Source organism: Falco peregrinus, chromosome 3 (genome assembly GCF_023634155.1).
Source record: "Falco peregrinus isolate bFalPer1 chromosome 3, bFalPer1.pri, whole genome shotgun sequence".
Taxonomy (NCBI): domain Eukaryota; kingdom Metazoa; phylum Chordata; class Aves; order Falconiformes; family Falconidae; genus Falco; species Falco peregrinus.
The window spans coordinates 61,866,924-61,886,292 of record NC_073723.1 but is presented as its reverse complement, the minus strand read 5'-3'; the positions used below and the strand labels follow the sequence as shown (position 1 = coordinate 61,886,292).

The 19,369-nt window shown below is 44.5% G+C and overlaps 1 protein-coding gene across 2 annotated transcripts in view; it reads right to left on the bottom strand.

The window, feature by feature from the left end:
* The window catches only part of RAB31 (RAB31, member RAS oncogene family), a 67,557-nt gene that overhangs the window by 36,435 nt on the left and 11,753 nt on the right, over positions 1-19,369 (bottom strand). For both annotated transcript variants that reach the window (XM_055799593.1, XM_055799594.1), the window contains exons 2-3: positions 1,824-1,903; positions 170-251 (exon numbers count right to left, since the gene is read on the bottom strand). In XM_055799593.1, the coding sequence (XP_055655568.1) occupies positions 170-251; positions 1,824-1,903 (162 nt within the window). The remainder of the gene's footprint in view (positions 1-169; positions 252-1,823; positions 1,904-19,369) is intronic.

The following is a 19,369-nucleotide window of genomic DNA, read 5'->3' as shown; positions in this document are numbered from 1 at the left end:
TAGGAATCTATATACTTGGTGACTAATGACCACCTGCTTCGCAGAGCTTTGCAAAGATTCAGTAGGTTTATACTTACAAAGTCTTCTGAAGATGAAAGATTTAGACAAAATATGCCAACACATTAAAAGAGATCAGTATAACAAAGATATACTGCAAAGGAATACTCACCCGCTCTTGACCAGCTGTGTCCCAGATCAGAAATTTATGAAGCTCATTCCCACAAGGCACAGTTTTAGTCATGAAGGACGCTCTGAAAAGAAGGAAGCCACAGAAATTTGTAACATGACTGACATTCCAAATACGAAACCTACAGACTTTATCTGGTTCTGCTGGGTGAGACTTCATGTGGGGAAACTCCAAAACCCTGGTAAAATGCCTATAGAAGTGAAAGTCTCTCTTTTCTTAGATAAAATATATGATACCTATATATGTATTTAAAAAGGAAGGAAAAGCCTCTGAGGTTCAGAGGGTATTTCTGCACCGGCCCAGGAACACAAATGCTCCTGCCACTCACACGTAGCTTCTGCTGCTAGCTAGTTCCATCTTCTCAGTGATATGGACCTGAGAAAAAGGCATCAGCCAGCATCATACCAGGCAACAAATAAGCAACTTCCAGCTCAGGCTTCTTCATGCTTCAAAAGGCAGAGTTTTTGAAGATACCATCTAACCCTCTGAACAACAGAGAGCCATCAATACCAATCCTTCCCAGATGATTTAAAACAGCTCTCAACACACAAACCAGATCAGCCCTTCCCACCCAACCCACTCTATTGTGAACATTACATATTAGCTTCTTCTCATAAGAGAACAAGAATTCTCAAAATTTTCCAGTATTGCTGGACTTGGCAGATTTGTCTCTAAGATGTTAAAAGAAAAAAAATTTGAATTAAGATCAACTACAGGACTAGTAGGCTTCTGATGGTCTGACACATGGAAGCTTGGCAGTTTTTAAAGAACAGGTACGAATTAATTACACTTGGTTGAAATTGCATTGTCCCTATTTTGAGAAAGGCAGGATAATGCGACACCTAAACCTAGATGAAAGCATGTCCACACCTGGGAACACACACTGTCCACGTTCCAGCCCAGCCTGGCAGGACACACAACATAGGTATGCCAAGGGCTCCGCATGGTTCTCCTGCCATTACTCAGCTATGGGGTGCCCTGGTTGCTGTGCAGATCACAGCCTCTTGGGTTGTGGGGTTTCGGTTCTTCAAGCTCCAAGGATCAGATTCGATACTTACTTGACCAGTAGGAACTAAAGTGATTTTAATCCTAAGATTCTACGATCGAAACAGGCTAAAGTGGGAAGTTCTTGACAAGACAAAAAGAAAAGGATAACAGCCAAGTAAGACATCTAAGAATCTCTTGGTGTGAGATGGGTGAAGAAAAACAAAACAGAACAGCTGGAAGTCATGGCCATGCACAACGCAAGTCAATACAGCATGGTTCTGGACAGCCCCAGAAAACAGGCTATTTCAAGAGACTCCATTCACAGGAGGAGAATGGCAGGGCTCTGCCAGTCTCTCCATAATAGAGTACGCTGCAACGTAGTAAATTTAGGGCCCTCTGTATTCCCAGATCAGGGAAAGCAGAGCAGACCTGGTTTGGGGCAGCCCCCAGGCTCTCTAAACAGGTAACATGAGCTTGAAAGCCATTAAAGAAGAGTACAGAGTTGAGTGAAATTAATAAACTGGAGGGGGGTGGGGGTGGAAAAAAGATATACAGTACTCAGAGCCTTGAAAATAAAGAAAGGAGCTCAGCACAGGGCAGTGAGTTAAAAAATACACAGAAGAAAAAAGCTATTATGCATGGTACTTACCCAATAGTAGGACTAATATTGTGGTCAAAGTGGTCCTGGACAAACCGACACACGATGCTCGATTTCCCAACGCCAGTATCCTGAAAATAAAGGACAGCATGACAGTGACTTCAGGAGACCCTAGACATCAATACTTCACCTGAAGAAACAGTCAAATATTAATTTGTGAAATTAAATCCTCTCTAGTGGCAAGTGGGACAGGTTAAACATTTCAAAAGAAAAGTGAGCATGTGGATTATCCTTTTCAAATGTCAGCACTGTGAGTGGAGCTCCCTGGTACTCCTCCCAACACTCCCTTCTCTCCAGGCCTCGTGATCTTTTGGGGTGGATTTTATATTCCTGTTGCAAGGACTGCAGTGCTTCAAGCACAGCCTTTAACTCGTACAGGGAAATCCTGTGCTTTCAAACACATGGCGCATTCCCCAGCAAAGCAAGAGAAACAGGTGCACTCAAGCCTGCTGCAAGGGCAGCCCAAGTGTGCTTCCAAAACGGATTACTAACACCAACCTTTCAGTACGCTTCAAGCACCAACTTGGTGGAACCTTTTCATGGCAAGACAAACAAGCCTCCTGGTGGAAACTTTGCAGAGGTTGCAGGTGGTTTTGAAAAGGCAGGAATCCACAGATTTGGATCTCCAGAGATGTGCAGCTATCACTGTGCAGGTTGTGTTACTTGACTGCGGTAAAACAGCATTACTTTAAATGCAACACAACTTGCTCTCTACGCTGCAATGTGGCGGGCTGTTTCCATTTGCAGGAATAGCCTTTTTTTTAACCCCCCAACCAGTAAGCAAAAATCACAGCAGTACAGTACTGGAACAAAATTCAGAATAAATGGGGGGTGGGGGTAGGCAGGGGAAAGCTTAACATATGCAGAATACAATTTTAGGCATTTAAGATAGCAACAAGTTTTCCAAAATGCAACATTTTTTGATTTGTCTCTGTTATTCCACGAAGCCTTGGATGGTAGGTAGAACAGCTTAAATTAAACAGAGAATTATCAAGGAGGAGGAATAGCAGTATTGCTCTGTCTCCCACGGAACTGTTAAGAGCCTCCTCGGAGACAAAAAGGATGCCAGGAAATCGATCCTGACCTTTCCAAGATGTTAACAATGACAGCCCAGGGTCCAATCTAACTCATTAAAAAGTCAATGGAAAGTTTTCTATTAATTTCATTGGAAGTGATTGCAGAACTACCAGATTGCACCTGGTAGTTCCATTCGTATCCACATTTTAAGACACTTGAATAATTTACACAAACTTCTTGAAAACTGCCAAGACATGACAATACAGTTTGTTGAGAGCACCACACACATAACTACACATTAAAAAAAAAAAAAAAGCAGCCTTTGCCCACACATAACTACATATTTTATATATAAAAAAAAAAGTCCTGTAATCAATTTTACAATATTTTATCTTCTTTTTGAATAGGAAAGAAAAAGAAAGCCTGCATTTAGATTTCCTTTCACCAGGCTCAAATGGAACAAACTATAACGCCACAGCAAGCAAAGCCTTTATAGACAGCACTTATTAGAAAACCATAATTTAAACTCTCATATTTAATTCAAAGCTGTCCTTAGCTTAAAAGCCATAATAGATGCTCCCGGTACACAGACGTTTGTTTATCTACTGTGTTCAATCAATAGAAAAAAAAGATCAAAGAGAGTAGCAGTGCTTAAAACTAGCCCCACAGCCTTTGATCAATAGCAGCAACACATCCTGTTGCTATTCCCAAATTTTGCCTTCATTTTCAATTCCAGCTGACATCTTTGTATAATCACTAGACCAGAAGGCAGAACACATTAAAAAAACCCAAACAAACAAACAAAACCACAAAAAAACCCCGAAAACTCAACAAAGCGGAGTCCTCTGTGCTGAAACTGAGGATCTAATTCCAGATTTCAAACCTTGTGGAGAAACCAGAACTATCACCCACTGGGTGCAAGCAGTTATATTTCCTACTTGTGAGGACAGAGTTTCTGCCACAGTGTTCGAAACTAGACATTGACTCCCATGACCCGATGATGCTTCAGTTCCATCTGCTTCCTTCAGCTCCCTTGACAGCTCACTCAGAAGGGCAACTGCAATTATAGCTCCGGAGCAAGAGGAGCCTGGTCTCTGGCAGGGACGTGACATCCACAAGCAGGGATTAAAGCTTAGCTCATTTCCTGGAAGCTCCTGTCTCTTCATCTTTCAGTTTGTGGCCCTTACTAATGTTTCATGGTAACATTAAAGGAACTTTAAAAAAAGTTTCTATTGCTCTTGCATCTCTCGCAATGAGCACTGTTAAACTTAAGCATATGCCAGGCACATCAATAGCCCTCAAGAAGCTTAACACATTCTTACACTTCGTTCCTGGGGTTCCTTGGACTACCAGCAGGGCTAAATATACCCTTGGTGTAACTTCAGTGAAACCAATGGACCTGGACCACAAATGAATCTGTCCTTAAGATGGCTACTGTCGTAGCCAGTGGCCAGTGCTTTCCAGGAGCTGGGCAATTTATTGCACCAAGGGGTTCAGTTGAAACAAGCACTCCCAGCTTCTGTTTTGTTGCCTGGAGGATACAAATGGCCAGCTACTGGAGTATAATTAGAACACAGAGGGGAAGGAAGTAAAAAAGAAAAAAAGCTTCCTACTTAAGGCAGTGATTATCATTCCATCGCAGGATTTAAAATACTTAGTTTTCAATCCGTATTACTGTACTCGCACCCATCAAACAAGATGTTCCCTTGCCTGAAAGCAAAGCAAATCATGGTATGTAATGTTATACATACAACTTGAAAACTTATTAGCAGTAGAAGATTTCTACTCAGATCTTACCTTTTACTGACAATAGGGAACTATCTTTCAGGTCAATCTGGCAGAAGTCAAGGAAAGTGGGGTTGCTTCAAGTAAGTAGAAAAGGCATTCACTTCTCAGCAATGAATTGAAACTTCCTTGCTAAGGCTGTACAGAGCTTTCCTGCTACCATCTGCTTTGCCCTTTACTATATGGTCTTCCTCTATAAACATACATTTTTCTAACATCTGATAGGGATAATCATTTGTTCCTTTTTTGTTCAAAGGATTATAACAGGCTTACCATGCCACACGCCCGGGTAACATTCTGGCATGCAGATGACTTAGGTTTTCAGATTTCAAAGTTCTGCCTTTTGCCAGCTTTTTACCCCCTCTAATCTGTTTTTCTTTTTTGTTATATGTACGCCAACATGGAGTAAAACATCAAACATATACAAACAAATTATATTTTGGCTTATGTAAAAGGTGACAGTGGTATTGAGCTAAGTGGATTGGACAAGTTTCACCAACTGAGAATGTGTCCTCAGGAGTTAATGTCGCACTTTAAGGAACAGACCCTGCAATTCTTCAGAAAAATCCTTATCCATAGAAAATGCAAGGGTTTCAGCTCTATACTAATTGACTCATCACAATCAAGCACACACCACTCCATGAGAGGAGTGGCAGGAAAGGAATGAATGTAAAATAATTGTTCTGAATCAAGATGTTCATGATACATTTGATGAGTCACTCATGGGACCAAATGCATTTTGCTTTTCTCCTTTCTTCTTCATAAGCCTTGTCGCACACTTACAAAATACCAGTTATAAACTGCATTATACTGAGATAAGCAAAAGGTGCGGGGTGGGGAGGAAGGAAAGGAGTAGAACTGTAACCTACAGTAAGTGAACCACTATTAGAGTACCAGAAGAAGTAGTTACCACTTCAGAATCTCTCACTGGTCAGCAAAATGGATATGGAAATCTGAAACCCTATCAGATGCTTCTGATAAATACAAGGAACCGTGCAAGCATGACTTCTTTCTGACTTTTACCCTTTAACCCTGAAAAGACATTCTCTATTCTTCTAAAATCCCTTACCCACAGGTTTAGGCATGAGGATTTTAAGAGCACCAGAAAGAGAGCAGCACGGCACAAAAAACAGTGCTTCCACCCACACTCCTGCTCGCAGAGAACCACCCCACTTGGCTCTTCTCAGCTCACATTACTGTAAAGGAGATGAGACTGTGTTTCAAGCCAGCAGAATTACAGGGTGCTGGCAACTCGTTTTCAGGCAAAAAACAACTGAGCTGCTGATTTCTTCTGGCTGATTTGTAGCAACATAGAAGAAGATTTAAAAAAAAAAAAAAGCAGAACTTCACTATCAGCAATATAGTAAAAAAGAAAACCATTTCCCCATTACAAATAGGCATTTGGTATATTCCTCTGTCCATTGTTCCAGCTCTATTTATCCCAGCAGAAAAAAACTAATGCAGAAAAATCTAGTTCTTTAATTTAAATCTGGATGTCTCATTTATATCTTTGCATAACCAGAGGGCCCAGTCCTCCAAGCGCTTTTCCAGATTGAAGGGAACTGCACTACCCTGTAAACACATCCCTGATAAGGATGTTAGTCTTTAGCCTTGATATCATAACAGCTTTTAATAGATTCAGATGGGTCAAGACCTATTGTGCTGAGCAAACTGAAGTCTTCATGTAAATTCTTTTTACATCTGAAATGGAGTAAATGTTCAGTTTACAAAAAAATCCACACATATCGTGACTGATGACTAAACAGCAGCCCTATAATTATGCACACTGCTGCAAGAGCTTTTTTATTCTTGACTACACAGAATCTTTCTGTGCTATGTTGACACATAGGACTTTTAAAATATATGTAAAATTAAATAAACCACGCAAAAATCCTTTTATGACTCTAGGATTCTGGAAACACAAATAAAAAAAAAAATACTAGACGGCACTTCACACAAGGAAATGTCATGCTAAAAATGAACATACTGAAGAAACTACCTTCTGTCCTCCCACTCGCAAAGTAAGAAAAGGAAAAAAAAAACCCAAAAGTGAACATCTGGCTTGTAACTACCACAGATCTCATGACTAACTTCCCGCTTCAGCTTCAAAAGAAGGTTGAGATATCCTGGAGACGGGTGCCACAAAAATCTGCATTGAGAAGTAACACAGAGCTGATCTCCGTAAAACAGGGATCCAACAAAAGGCTCCTTTGGAAGGCTGGAAATTTTCCCATCAGCTTCAGCAAAGCCAGGATTACATCCATGGTATTTCAATTTGTATAAATTTTTACAAATCAAAAATGTCTGTCGCCCTAAGCATTTCTCATAGTAACCAAGATTCATTGACTGAGTCTTACCTGTCAGAAGAACGATCGTGCCCTAGCAACCTGGAGGGTATTAATACCCAGTGTTCAAGAAAAGCAGGTAAAGCAGATGTTATGTCAACAATAATATGAGAAACCTTTGAAAGTGACAAGTCTTTATCCTTTCCCATAAAAAAGAAACTGATCCCATGGCTCATGTGGTTTCCACCGAACACAGCAGGACTCTGCTGCACCTCACACAGTGGGAATGCATCTGCCCCTCAGAGCCTGGTTGTGCTGGGGCTCCCCCAAAGCCAGCCTGCCGACCACCCTAACTGCACCATGAGCCTTTGGCAGCCCAGCCCTTCCTCTGAGAATCCCTACTCAGGAGAGAAAGAAAAAAAAAAAAAAAAAAAAGTTTGCAACCCACGCAGACAGGGTTGATTTAGCATAACCCCCTGGTGGCAGCCTCTTGTGGAGCAGCTTCTTCATCAGGCACGCAGCTGGAGTCACAAAGCTGCTCACACCGATGAGAACCCAGATTCCATACAGAAGGCAATACTGGAGCCTACAGCCAAGCTGCTTTGAAGCTTTTCCAAGACAGGTTAGCTCCAGAGGTGCAAGAAGTGCATGCACCAGAAACAACCATGGTCAAACTGGGCTCACTAATGATCTTCTCGGTGCACCTTCCAGTGAGATAATGCTGCCTTGTGCCATCTTTCAGAGATGGGGGGGAAGCCTCAATCAAACATACAGAACAAGGGTACAGTCAAAAAGCTGTCCCACTCTCCTGGAAGAGGATCTACTCAGAGAGGAAGCTGGCTGCTCCTGATATTAGGAGAAGCAACAATTCCTGGCTCCCTGTCACCTATTCATGCCACCGGACAGACTTCTTGGCTGGTTCATTAGTAATGGAAAAATAACAGAAGAGCCAGTTTATGCTGAAGATTTCCAAGCTAAATTCTCCCCTTTGTTACACCGATCTGACTCTTGCCAGTGCTACAGCAGAGAGGAAGGAGAGGTCCTTGCCTTACTCAGTGCAGAACTTTTGTTGTTGGAGCAATTAAGATGTACAGATGCAAACATTTTAATTGGTATGAAGTTGCCAAAAAGGAGAAAACTGTCCTTGATCATCAATGCATTTGATATTTTAAATGCAAAAAAAGGCACTCAATCTCTGCGACTGGCCAGGCAAATCTGAGGTAGAAAGACACGGTTTAAACTTTAGAGGAAAAAAGTAATCAATGAGTCTTACAAAAAATGCAAATGCAAAGAGACCTTTCATTCTAGTAGCTCTGTAAAGTGCAGCTGGTTTTGACTTGGCAGTTCAGTTTCTGCACATTAAAATAGCCATTCTTTCCACTGTCAGAATTGGCCATGCTTTAGGTTTTGATTTACAGTTGAATCCCCCTGGCCCATTCCCATTATCCTCAGCAGGACTCTGATGGAATTTGAAAATTCATAGCAGCGTAATCACATCACAGTGCTGCTAGATGGTTAGCATTTTATCAGCTGTCATCAAACAAATCGCTAGGCCTGCACTGTAAAGTATCGCTGGGCTTTCGCGGAAATGTATGTTCAGCTCTGGTCAAGCCTGGTATCTGCGAGGAATATCACTCCTCAGGCAAGGTCTGGCATGCCGCGCTGAGATATCCAACCTGCATCTTTCATGCTTTCAGAGATGCCAGTCCTTAACCCAAAGGCACGTGGTATGGTAAGGCTGAGTACAGGATTACAGCTGTCTTAAATTCCAATGGAGGTAAAAAAGCAATGAGTTGAACAACAAAATAAAGCTTTGCAATTTGCAGCCTGCTTTAGACCTCTATGCCTGCCATTAACATTTTAATCATTACTCAGACGATCAGATGCAGGCAGTATTGCAATACTTTCCATGTCTTACTAATCCAGTTACAGCTGCTCTGGAAGGCTGTGGGAGGCATCTTGAAGAGCACCTGAAACTGGCTTTGGATTTTTATCAACTGTACAAACATATTAGGAAGAGTTATGCACAACAGACTCCTGATCACAGTTTCCAAGGGCAGTATTTTAATCCAAGAATTACTCTACCCAGTAAACTTTTTGCTAGCCTTAAACACATCCTTCGTCCTTCCCTGTACTTGGGAATCACTTACTTGCCTGAAAACACTGCAGTAAGGAGAAATACCTTTCAGGAGACTTGGGTTCAGATACACTCCTGGGACCGAACTGAATCTGCCAAGCATCAGGCTTGTCCCCACAAAAATGCAGCCGTGCACTGCAGAGCAGTGTCTAAGGAAGAAGTGCAAATAGCTTCTCACTGTATTCAGTTTTTCCATCTGCAAGATGTATCAAGCAAGCCAATCCCACCACTGCATAAGCACAGATGAAAATACAAGAGCAGCTCTTAGACTGACACATTGGCTCACAGCCACATCACCAACACAAAACTGCCTGAGGCTTCAGCCTGAACTAGAGGGATGCAGGCTGAGGTGCTCTGAAGCCTCACTTCTGCGATCAAAAGAATACGCATCTCATTTGGGACACAAATAATTTTGATAAATACCAACTTCTGTTACAGCCCTATACAATGAGGTATTTCCCGTGAGCAACATCATTCTTGGAGAAGTTCCTCCCTCTGTTGATTTGCTGGGATCCTCCTTCCAGAGCTACAGAACTGGCCCAGGGGCATGCCTGCTCCCCAAAGCGGCACCACGATTTTTCAAGTCCCCGCCAGGGCCTCTATCAAACAAGAGGTCCATTGTATGTTTCCTCCCTAACCCATCATCAGTACCTTTCATAGTTTGACTTCCTTCATTACCAAGCCTGGCAATGTACTACTGCAACAAGAGCCCCAAACAACACTGGACGTGGCCTTATGCCAGCAGTGATCTACAAGGAATTTCTGCAAAGGTCTGGGGGTACCAGCTGCAAATCAAATTTTTGAAAAGAAGAACGAGAACCAGAGTTGGTCTCCAGGACTGTCAATGCACTATCATGCACTTTCCCAAGTGAAGGGTGCTTGCCAAATGAACAGCAACTCTCCCACTGAACACTGGAACCAAGCTCCCCAAGATCCCAGTATAAACACACAGATCTCAATGCAACTGCGTTTTGAGGGGGAGGATTATTCTGCAGGGTCTCACTTTTACAGTAGGAACCACCACAGTTCTTTTGGTCATCTGTCCACGTGTGAACCTTACAAGTACATCCCTGTCTGCATTTCTGTTTGTTGCATGACCTGCTTTAAACTCATAATAGATGGTAATACTGGTATCTTTTAAGACAGTCAGTATATTACTCCCATAAAGTTAGGATGGTCTGTGTCAATTCTCCCACAGTAGGACACCCTACACATCATTTCTAATTGCTAGTGTAATTTCAGGTCAGTGCTGGTGTTGTGGAGCACAAATTAGCTACAGCACAAGGCTTTTTCCTCTGGTGCACATTAGCATTAGATTAGCTCTAATTCCCTCTGCACATAGGAAGTGCACTGTTTGTTCTCAGGGACATTTTTCTACCCCCAATGAGGTCAGTCCTGTTATATCAGAATACAATCCTTCCTCCTAGGGCTGCAAGGACTGCATTTGGCACAGGGATTCTTGGATCTATCCTCCTCAACTCAATAGCTGTTAAATGAAAATAGTAATTACTTGATTTTTATCTTGTAACAGCATTATGGGGATTTATGTCGGTGATAGTTGTAAAGTGTTCAGTCGGTACAGTTACAAAGAACCATTTAAGTGCCTTAAGAGACAGCCAAGTGCGGACTGTGTTTGTTTGGTATTTATATGCATCTTCAATATCATCTGCATATTCCTAATTGCCATTTTAAAACAGAAAAATATCTGCTGGCCAGGGCTTAATGCTCTCTGGCCTCTCATGGCAGGCTGACCCTGGCTGGGTACCAGGTGCCCACCAAAGCTGCTCAATCACTCTCCTCCTCAGCTGGGCAGGGGAGAAAAAATACAGCAAAAGGCCGGTGGGTCAAGATACAGACAGGGAGATAATCCACCCATTACTGTCATGGGCAAAACAGACTCAGCTTTTAGAAATTAGTTTAATTTATCCCTGTGGTGGTACAGCTCACCCCCTTCGCTGGGCTGCACTATGACCTCAGGAATCCCTGTTAGGCTTTGGCATTTGAGTAATGAGTTGGACAGTTATGCACCTCTTGATCATACCAACAGCTCTTGCGTGACTAAGGTGGGGAGTGGTACTGCCTGTACCAGAAATTCTTGTTACCTGGTGAACGTGGAAATGAAAACAGTAAATGGTCATCCCCCGACAGCCTTGGGGCATTCCTGACTGAACTGTAGCCCAAGTGGAATGGTACCACTGCCACTTGAAAACGACCAACTCACGTAACGGCCAGGATGGAGTTTTATGGATGGCTAAAGCCAGTCATCTCCAACCCTATAAAGTAGTGGTTGAAGTCAGACCCTTTGAGCTCTCCAGCTCTCCTGGACCGCACCAGCTGCAACCAGCATCACAAACTCCTAAGGGGAACTGTCACCAAAGGCTGATGATGGAGCATAGGCCGATACCCCTGCTCCTAGAGGCTCAACCCTTTGCCCACTGAGAAATGCAAAGGCATTCAATGTGAACATTTCACTGAACTCGAGGGTAACATTTAATAGGTATACCTTTGTATATATATTTCCATATACCTATTCCTTTCCGTTTGTGCGTGTGTGCAATTTGGATACTGCATGACCAATACAGTATACGCGACATCATTTCAGATCCATAATCAAATCGCTGTTATAACTGAATTAAATCCTATTGAATCACTTGGAAAATATTAAATCAATGGCTGATTAAGTGCTGCTACTATTTTGTGATCAACCTTAAACTGTGAATAAACCCCCACTCTCTATATACCCTTAGATATAATCTGTTGTCTAAGTCTGCAACTAGGATTGGATCTACCACTCACAACTGCTATCAAAGCATTAGAAAGCAAGGGTGGCCACTCAAACCCGTGACTCAACGGAAGGCTTCCCTTACCCCTTACATCACATCTTTGATCCCTGTGTAAAATCATTTTGGGCCAATTTCAACTTGATTTTTAATTTGATTTTAATTTTAAAAGTCAAGTTAAAAGAATTTTCTGTCTTCTATCCATATAATAAGTAACAGAGTGAACCTTGCCATCGAACTTGTAAAATTGCAAACTCATATTAGAACTATTTTGCTCATATCTTTGATGGTGCTTCTTTAAGCGACTTTAACATAAACCATTTCTTTGCAACAACTACTGATCAGATCAGAGTAGGATAATGAGAAATAAGACCAAATCTCACACCTTCCCCCCACCCCTCCCTTCCCCCCAGGCTCAGCTTCACCCCCGATTTCTGTCCCCCCCCCGCCCAGCAGCGCAGGGGGACGGGAGCGGGGGCTGCGGTCAGTCCATCACACGCTGTCTCTGCCGCTCCTGCCTCGCAGGGGGAGGCTCCTCACACTGCCCTGCTCCAGCCTGGGGTCCCTCCCGCGGGAGACAGTCCTCCATCAGCTGCTCCGGTGTCAGCCCTGCCCACGGGCTGCAGTTCTCCACAGCCTGCCCCAGCCTGGGTCCCCGCGGGGTCACAGGCGCTGCCAGGACCCTGCCCCAGCCTGGGTCCCCGCGGGGTCACAGGCGCTGCCAGGACCCTGCCCCAGCCTGGGCTCCTCTCCTCGCGGGGTCACAGGTGCTGCCAGGACCCTGCCCCAGCCTGGGCTCCTCTCCCCGCGGGGTCACAGGCGCTGCCAGGACCCTGCCCCAGCCTGGGTCCCCGAGGGGTCACAGGCCCTGCCAGGACCCTGCCCCAGCCTGGGTCCCCGCGGGGTCACAGGCCCTGCCAGGACCCTGCCCCAGCCTGGGCTCCTCTCCCCGCGGGGTCACAGGCGCTGCCAGGACCCTGCCCCAGCCTGGGTCCCCGAGGGGTCACAGGCGCTGCCAGGACCCTGCCCCAGCCTGGGCTCCTCTCCCCGCGGGGTCACAGGCGCTGCCAGGACCCTGCCCCAGCCTGGGCTTCCCACGGGGTCGCAGCCTCCTTTGGGCACCCACCTGCTCCGGCGTGGGGTCCTCCACGGGCTGCAGGTGGGGATCTGCTCCACCATGGACCCCCACGGGCTGCGGGTGGGGGTCTGCTCCACCATGGGCCTCCACGGGCTGCAGGTGGGGATCTGCTCCACCATGGACCTCCATGGGCTGCAGGTGGGGATCTGCTCCACCACGGACCCCCACGGGCTGAGGGGCACAGCCTGCCCCACCGTGGGCTTCACCACGGGCTGCAGGGGAATCTCTGCTCCGGCGCCTGGAGCCCCCCCTGCCCCTCCTGCACTGACCTGGGGGCTGCGGGGATGTTGCTCTCACATATTCACACTCTCTCTCTGGCTGCAGTCATTGAAGTCTTCTCTTTCCCCCCCTCTTAAATGTGTTACCCCAGAGGCGCTACCACCATTGCTGATGGGCTCGGCCTTGGCCAGCGGTGGGTCCGTCTTGGAGCCGGCTGGCACTGGCTCCATCGAACATGGGGGAAGCTTCTCGCAGCTGCTCACAGAAGCCACCCCTCTGTAGCTCCCACCACTCGCTGCTACCAAAACCTTGCCACACAAATCCAATACACCTCTGAATGTATAAAATATCATGTCAAGAAATCAGATGATTTGTTTTCCTTCAGGTCACAGCAGTTAGCAAAACACGTACAGCAACTGCCCATCTGCCCTGCACAAGAGCTGGGTGCATCTGCAGCCCTGCCCACCTCTCCCATTCCTCACCAGCCACTGCAGCCAAATGCCTGCTGCCGGGTTTTGGCTCCTGTCCCAGTGCGATTATTCAGCATGTGATTTCCTTTCACACACATCCTGCACACATCCTCCTGTGGAACTGAACTCGGACATGCATAACTACTCTTGATACCTGCCATACTTGGAGCCAGGGAATGCAGTCCTACTTGTCCAGCCATTTTATAGGCTTCTCTGGAGTCAGTAAGTTCCTCCATATCCACTGTCACAGATCCATTGCTCTCCACCAGATGCCAGCCTAGTAATCTTTTAAAGCCAAAACCCCCTAACAGTTTCAAATACACTTTCTTTAATATTTGCCTGCATCCTTTCCTCTCTTATACAGAAAATAAAGATATTGCTAGCTCTCCCCCACCCCTGGCCTGGAATATTAATTACAATCTCTCCATCTATCTACTTTTGACAAAAATATACCTGGAGAGTCCAGGCAACACCATGGCCTCACCAAACTATAAAGTAAAAAGCAAACATAGATGCCAAAAGCACTTTATCATTCTATCAAACCAATGTGCCTGGCCAGAGATGAGAAAGACAGAAGAGCAGGCTAATGTCTGTATAGTAGCTAATGTTAGCAATAAATTCACTTTCCTAGAGATATGCACGTATTTGTGTATGTAATGTTATATGAAACCAAAATCTCTCCCAGAGTGTTTTCAAGATACTTGGCATTATCCTGTTATAAGCAGGGCTCCAATCTCCAGCTCTTCATGCTGAGCTGAAGGCATGGAGAGTTGCAGCTGCGGTGTGAAAAACTTCGAGACAAGTGGACCAGCTGTACCTTCCCTCTTCTTTCTTCCCCAAACACTTGGTTTTCAAAAGGATTCACCCAAAGTGCTCGCTCTCACCTGACAGCTAATAGGCAATCCACTAACTTCAGCTGAAGATCTGACTCCAAGTATGGAAAGGTTTCTCCATATGCGGGGACTTGAGGGAAGGAGCATTACCACCTCAAAAGAATGCAAGAGACAGTGTGGGAAAGATGATCTAGTCGGAAAGGGAGTTATCTTTCCTTCATGCATGATCCAGTGACTGACATGTCATTAAACCAGCAGTAAGGAACAAATCCTTGTTTTACACCGCACTAGCAGTGGGTGGCAGGATTAGTGGTCAGTTAAAACTATCTACTACCCAAGAAATCACAAAGCGGCCCACAGGCTGCTGTACATTTACTCACCCAGCACTTAGAAACCACATTGCTCTTTCATGACCTGCCAACTCTTGTGTGTGTCAAATTGGCATGGGAATATAAAGTGATCTTTATGAGACAGGGAGCTGCGGAGGGAAAGGGAGAACAAAGAAGCTTCCTTCAAAGCTGTTCTTTAAAATAACTCCAATAGAATAAAAATAAATAAATAAAACCATAAGGCAAAACAGAAATGCTATTGATGAAGAAAACATAGCCCATGGGTCAGTACTCCAGCTACCTCAGTTCCTTTGTCTGCCACATGACTCAAGAAAAGCAACACTGTAGAATGCATTAATTATAACAACCAATTAACACTGCAGCCAACCTAGCTCTGGAATGTCCAACTTTGCAATTTTTAAAGCTCATCTACTTTGGTCAAAAAATCCCTAACCACAAGCTAACCACACCGCCATGCTAGCATGAGTGTGGATGGCAAAGATAACAGCCTTCAACTGTTATTAATATTATTTAGAAACTGCTTCCCCACATCAAATTTCCAGCTAATTCTCTGTGTCTTTTCTTACACATTTCCTTTCCTTCTCCACACAAGCTATCAAATTCAGAACGGTAGCTGAACTGCTGAGAGAAACGGAGGATTTTAAATTGAAATCAAAGAGCAGAATCTCAATCAACTAATTTCTTATGCCCTTGACAGCATGTGGTATGGACAGCTGCAGAAGAATTGCTTAGCCCAGTGAAAAGGAAGACGGGAACTTGGTGTTTATTTGCATTCCTTCATCTCAAGTTGAGGCTTTTGGGGGCATTGGCTATTCACTTAAGATGCTGAACTCCTTGTTTTGAACTGCCTCTACAGTTTCAAGGAAGAGCATGATCCCTATAAAAAGCAGCTTCACGTAAGACGGTACCAATCTAGTTGACTAACAAGATGAGAGGATGAAAGGAGAAACGAGGAGCACCTTTCAAGGGAGCAGTCACACACCCACCCCTCTCCTTTGGAGTAGCAGCATATGCCAACGAACAAGCAAAAAACCTCCCACTGGATGGGGGGGGCACCCAAAAGCACAAAGCCTGAGGATATCCTTAGTGAGACCTGCTCATGCTTTACACTACAGTAAAGCAGCTTTTGAGTACAACTCTGTGGTCACAAGCTGTGCAGAAGCAGTCCAGCCTTTTTGAGACCTCAAAGTCGAACAAGGCACTGGCTGATTAAGTCACAGGGAGCAACTTTGCTGCAAAAAAATTGACTCGGAACTGAACACATGGCAAGAAGCAAGACCCCTCGCGGTACCCAGCACAGCTGCCCACCAAAGAAAGCTCCATCACAAAACCAGACACCATAAACCCCAACCCTTCTACGAGGGCTGGACTATGCTGCAATGTAAGGGAGGGCATTTAATTAGGAAATAGCACCACCTGGTGACTCCTGGTACTGAGGGAGAAGGAAATGGCCAACTGGGCCATACTGGGACAGGAAGAAGGAGGAAGGAGCACCGGCTAAGTCGCTCAATGAATTGGGAACCAAGAGCCTGGGTAAGGAAGGAAAGAGGATTGCATGGCATAGTTACAAGGAATAGGCAAGCGGGACAGACAGATGGAAAGAAGAGGAGAGCCCGAGACCTTCCCCTGGAAACGCGGGCATCTCCCACTGCTGTTACCCCCTTGGGAGCCCTGTGTGACAATGAGTGGTGTGAACGTAGCAAAGGCAGCTGCAAAGGGATGCCATACGCCACACATAAATCACCGTATTAATGAACCAAGAAGAGGGGGGGGGAAACCAACCACACCCAAGTCTGCACAGTATCAGCAATGTTGTATGCCACAAGGGGATGGGGTTTTTATTGTTCATTTTTAGGAGACATATAGCTGTGGGACCTCATAGCGTCACTACCATCCAAACAAGAACCATAATTCCAATTGCCTTCTACTGATCACTGAATCACAGGATCCTCCTGACCAAGGCATAACACAGACCAGCAGGTAAACCTACCCTGACAGACGCCCTGTAAGCGATAAGTCAGTCTATTACCTCAAACTCCACAGTGTGCTCTCCTAACTTCTCATTCCCAACACCTCTGTTCACCTCAATAACCTCTCCCTGCTACTGGCTTGCTGATTTCCCACCTAAGCATCACCACAGACACTTAAGTATGATCACATCCATGTACACCGCTTCATTTTTCAGGTGAGAAGGAGAAACGAGAACCCTGGTTTACCATGGGAAAATTTCTACTGTGGTGCCACACATGGGTGGTGGTCACCACTCATCATCCCCACCACCACCAAAGCAGGAACCAAGAGCAAACAGCACATCTCTCCAGCACATGAAACATCAACAGGCAGGAGCTAAAACCAAAGATGAAGTAAAACAAAGAAAAACTGCAAGCCCTGCTTTAATGCCTATGCAATCTTCTTGACAGTGAGACCCGATTTTGGCAACTCAGATGGTCAGTTTATCTGCTGGACAAATTTTGGGGATTTTTTAACATCTGCTATCTTTTTCCTACCCACTCTATGGCAAAATACACAAGCAGTCATAAAAATCCACTTGATGTACTACTGTTTCCACAGATATATTCCTATTAAAAACAGAGTAAAAATCTGTATGAATAGTATCTGCTTAGGAATCCTGACAATTGGCCCTGGACTTGAAAAATTAAGTAAGGGGTAAGTGTAAGGAAGTAACCTAGAAGTAAGGCACTGTACCTCACATGGTCAATGATAATGACTATTGATTGCAGGGGCTGTTATCTCTATCGGCCATGTGCACACACACCAGCATAATCTGGTTAAATATCATTCATCACCATTGTGCAATGCAGTGATCAGAGAAACTAAATTCAATTTTCAGACGAAATACATAAATATCCTGAGGCTTTTGTAGTTCAGTAAACATGTTAGGCAACATCATCCTGACAAATGTTGGTTTTGAGTACAGTTTGGCAGCAAAAAACGGGATAAACAATTCTGCGTTATTTCCAAACCAAACTCTTTTTCTAAGTGAACCTTCCCCACACATATTTGTAGCAGCTGAAACTTTCAAAATAATGGTATGATGAGGAGGTAATCTTTGACCTGAATTGCTGTTTGACACGAGTTTCTGCTCATACTCCAACATCCTGTCTCCTCCATAGTCAAATCCTATCATTAGGGGCCATAATTTCAAAATGCAGGCTTGTTAGTGTCACTTACTAAAAGGGGGGGATGGGGCGTGGGGGTGGCAGTGTCAGAGATTTGATATAACTGCCCCCACACAGAAGATATTCAAAGTCTTCCAGCCAGTCTGGATTGATAAACCAACCCAAACATTATAGTTTCTTATTACAGAGTGCCTACAAATCCCAACAAAGCAATTTTATTTTACTAAATGAAAGCAGTGGCTCTTATGCAATCAACTCTATGCACATCAGCTAGGTACAGCATTTGAGGAAACTACTCCTGGTGTTGAGTTTACTATTTCAGTAATACAAAAATTGTCCAGCAGTCACCTGGAAAATTTGTGTAAGGGCTGAATTACCTTCAGATTTGCCCATTCAAGCTCAGTAAGCAACTCAATCCAATGTTCAGACATTGCCCTCCCAATTTGTAATTACCTCACCTGCAATTTATTATTGCATTTCATACCAAAAAGGAAGAAAAAAGCCACACACATTATGAGTGCCAATTTAAACACCAGTTGAAAACTTCAGCCCTGGAGGAAAAAAAGCCTGATCCCTTCTCTCTTGCAGCAACAGGCAACAGAGAGGAAGGAGACATCAGAGGGCAGCTATATAAAGACACTTCCCCTAACAAATGGGAACCAGCCCTGTGGCCCCGATCTCTGCTCCAAATTAGCAGAGCCCTAGTACTGGGTATGTCACCTACCGAGACCCAGAGGCAAACAACTCCTAGCCTGTCCACTGGCCAAAGGCGGCCAGACACCAGCAGCCTTCAGTGGTTCAGGGTGCCGTGAGGGTGAGGACAGGGGCTAAGGATTTTGTTCCTGGTTTTGTTGCCCAAAACTCTGCCTCTGCTTATCAGTTCCTTTTAGCTGACACAACAGCCCGGAAAATCAGCAGTCTCTGATGACCATCAAAGGTCTGAGGTACCCTCCTTTATCAGAAGGTGAAGGTTGACCAGCTGCTAATGGCACCTTCTTTATGCATACTTACCATTTGTCAGCCCATCCACAGCCTTTGAAAAGCTGCCTTTGTAGCCTTCCAGATGCGTTAAAAAGCGTGCCTTCCTCCAGGGCAGCAGGTGAGGGGGCAGAGTTGAGATAACATTTGTTATCTACCGTTAAATGTAAATATCATGTAGATAATGTACATCTACATGGACATTAAATGGCACCAAGGAGAGATCTAAAGTCCTTGAAACTGGGGGTTTTCATTTCCTGAATTGATGTGCAGGACTGAGAATGGACAACCAGAGGTTTGCATAAACCTAGATCTGCATTAAGAAATTTTTCACTGAACTATTATGTTTAATTAACTTGGATTAATAGTGATTTCATTTTCATTTCACCTATTGCCTGGATCTAA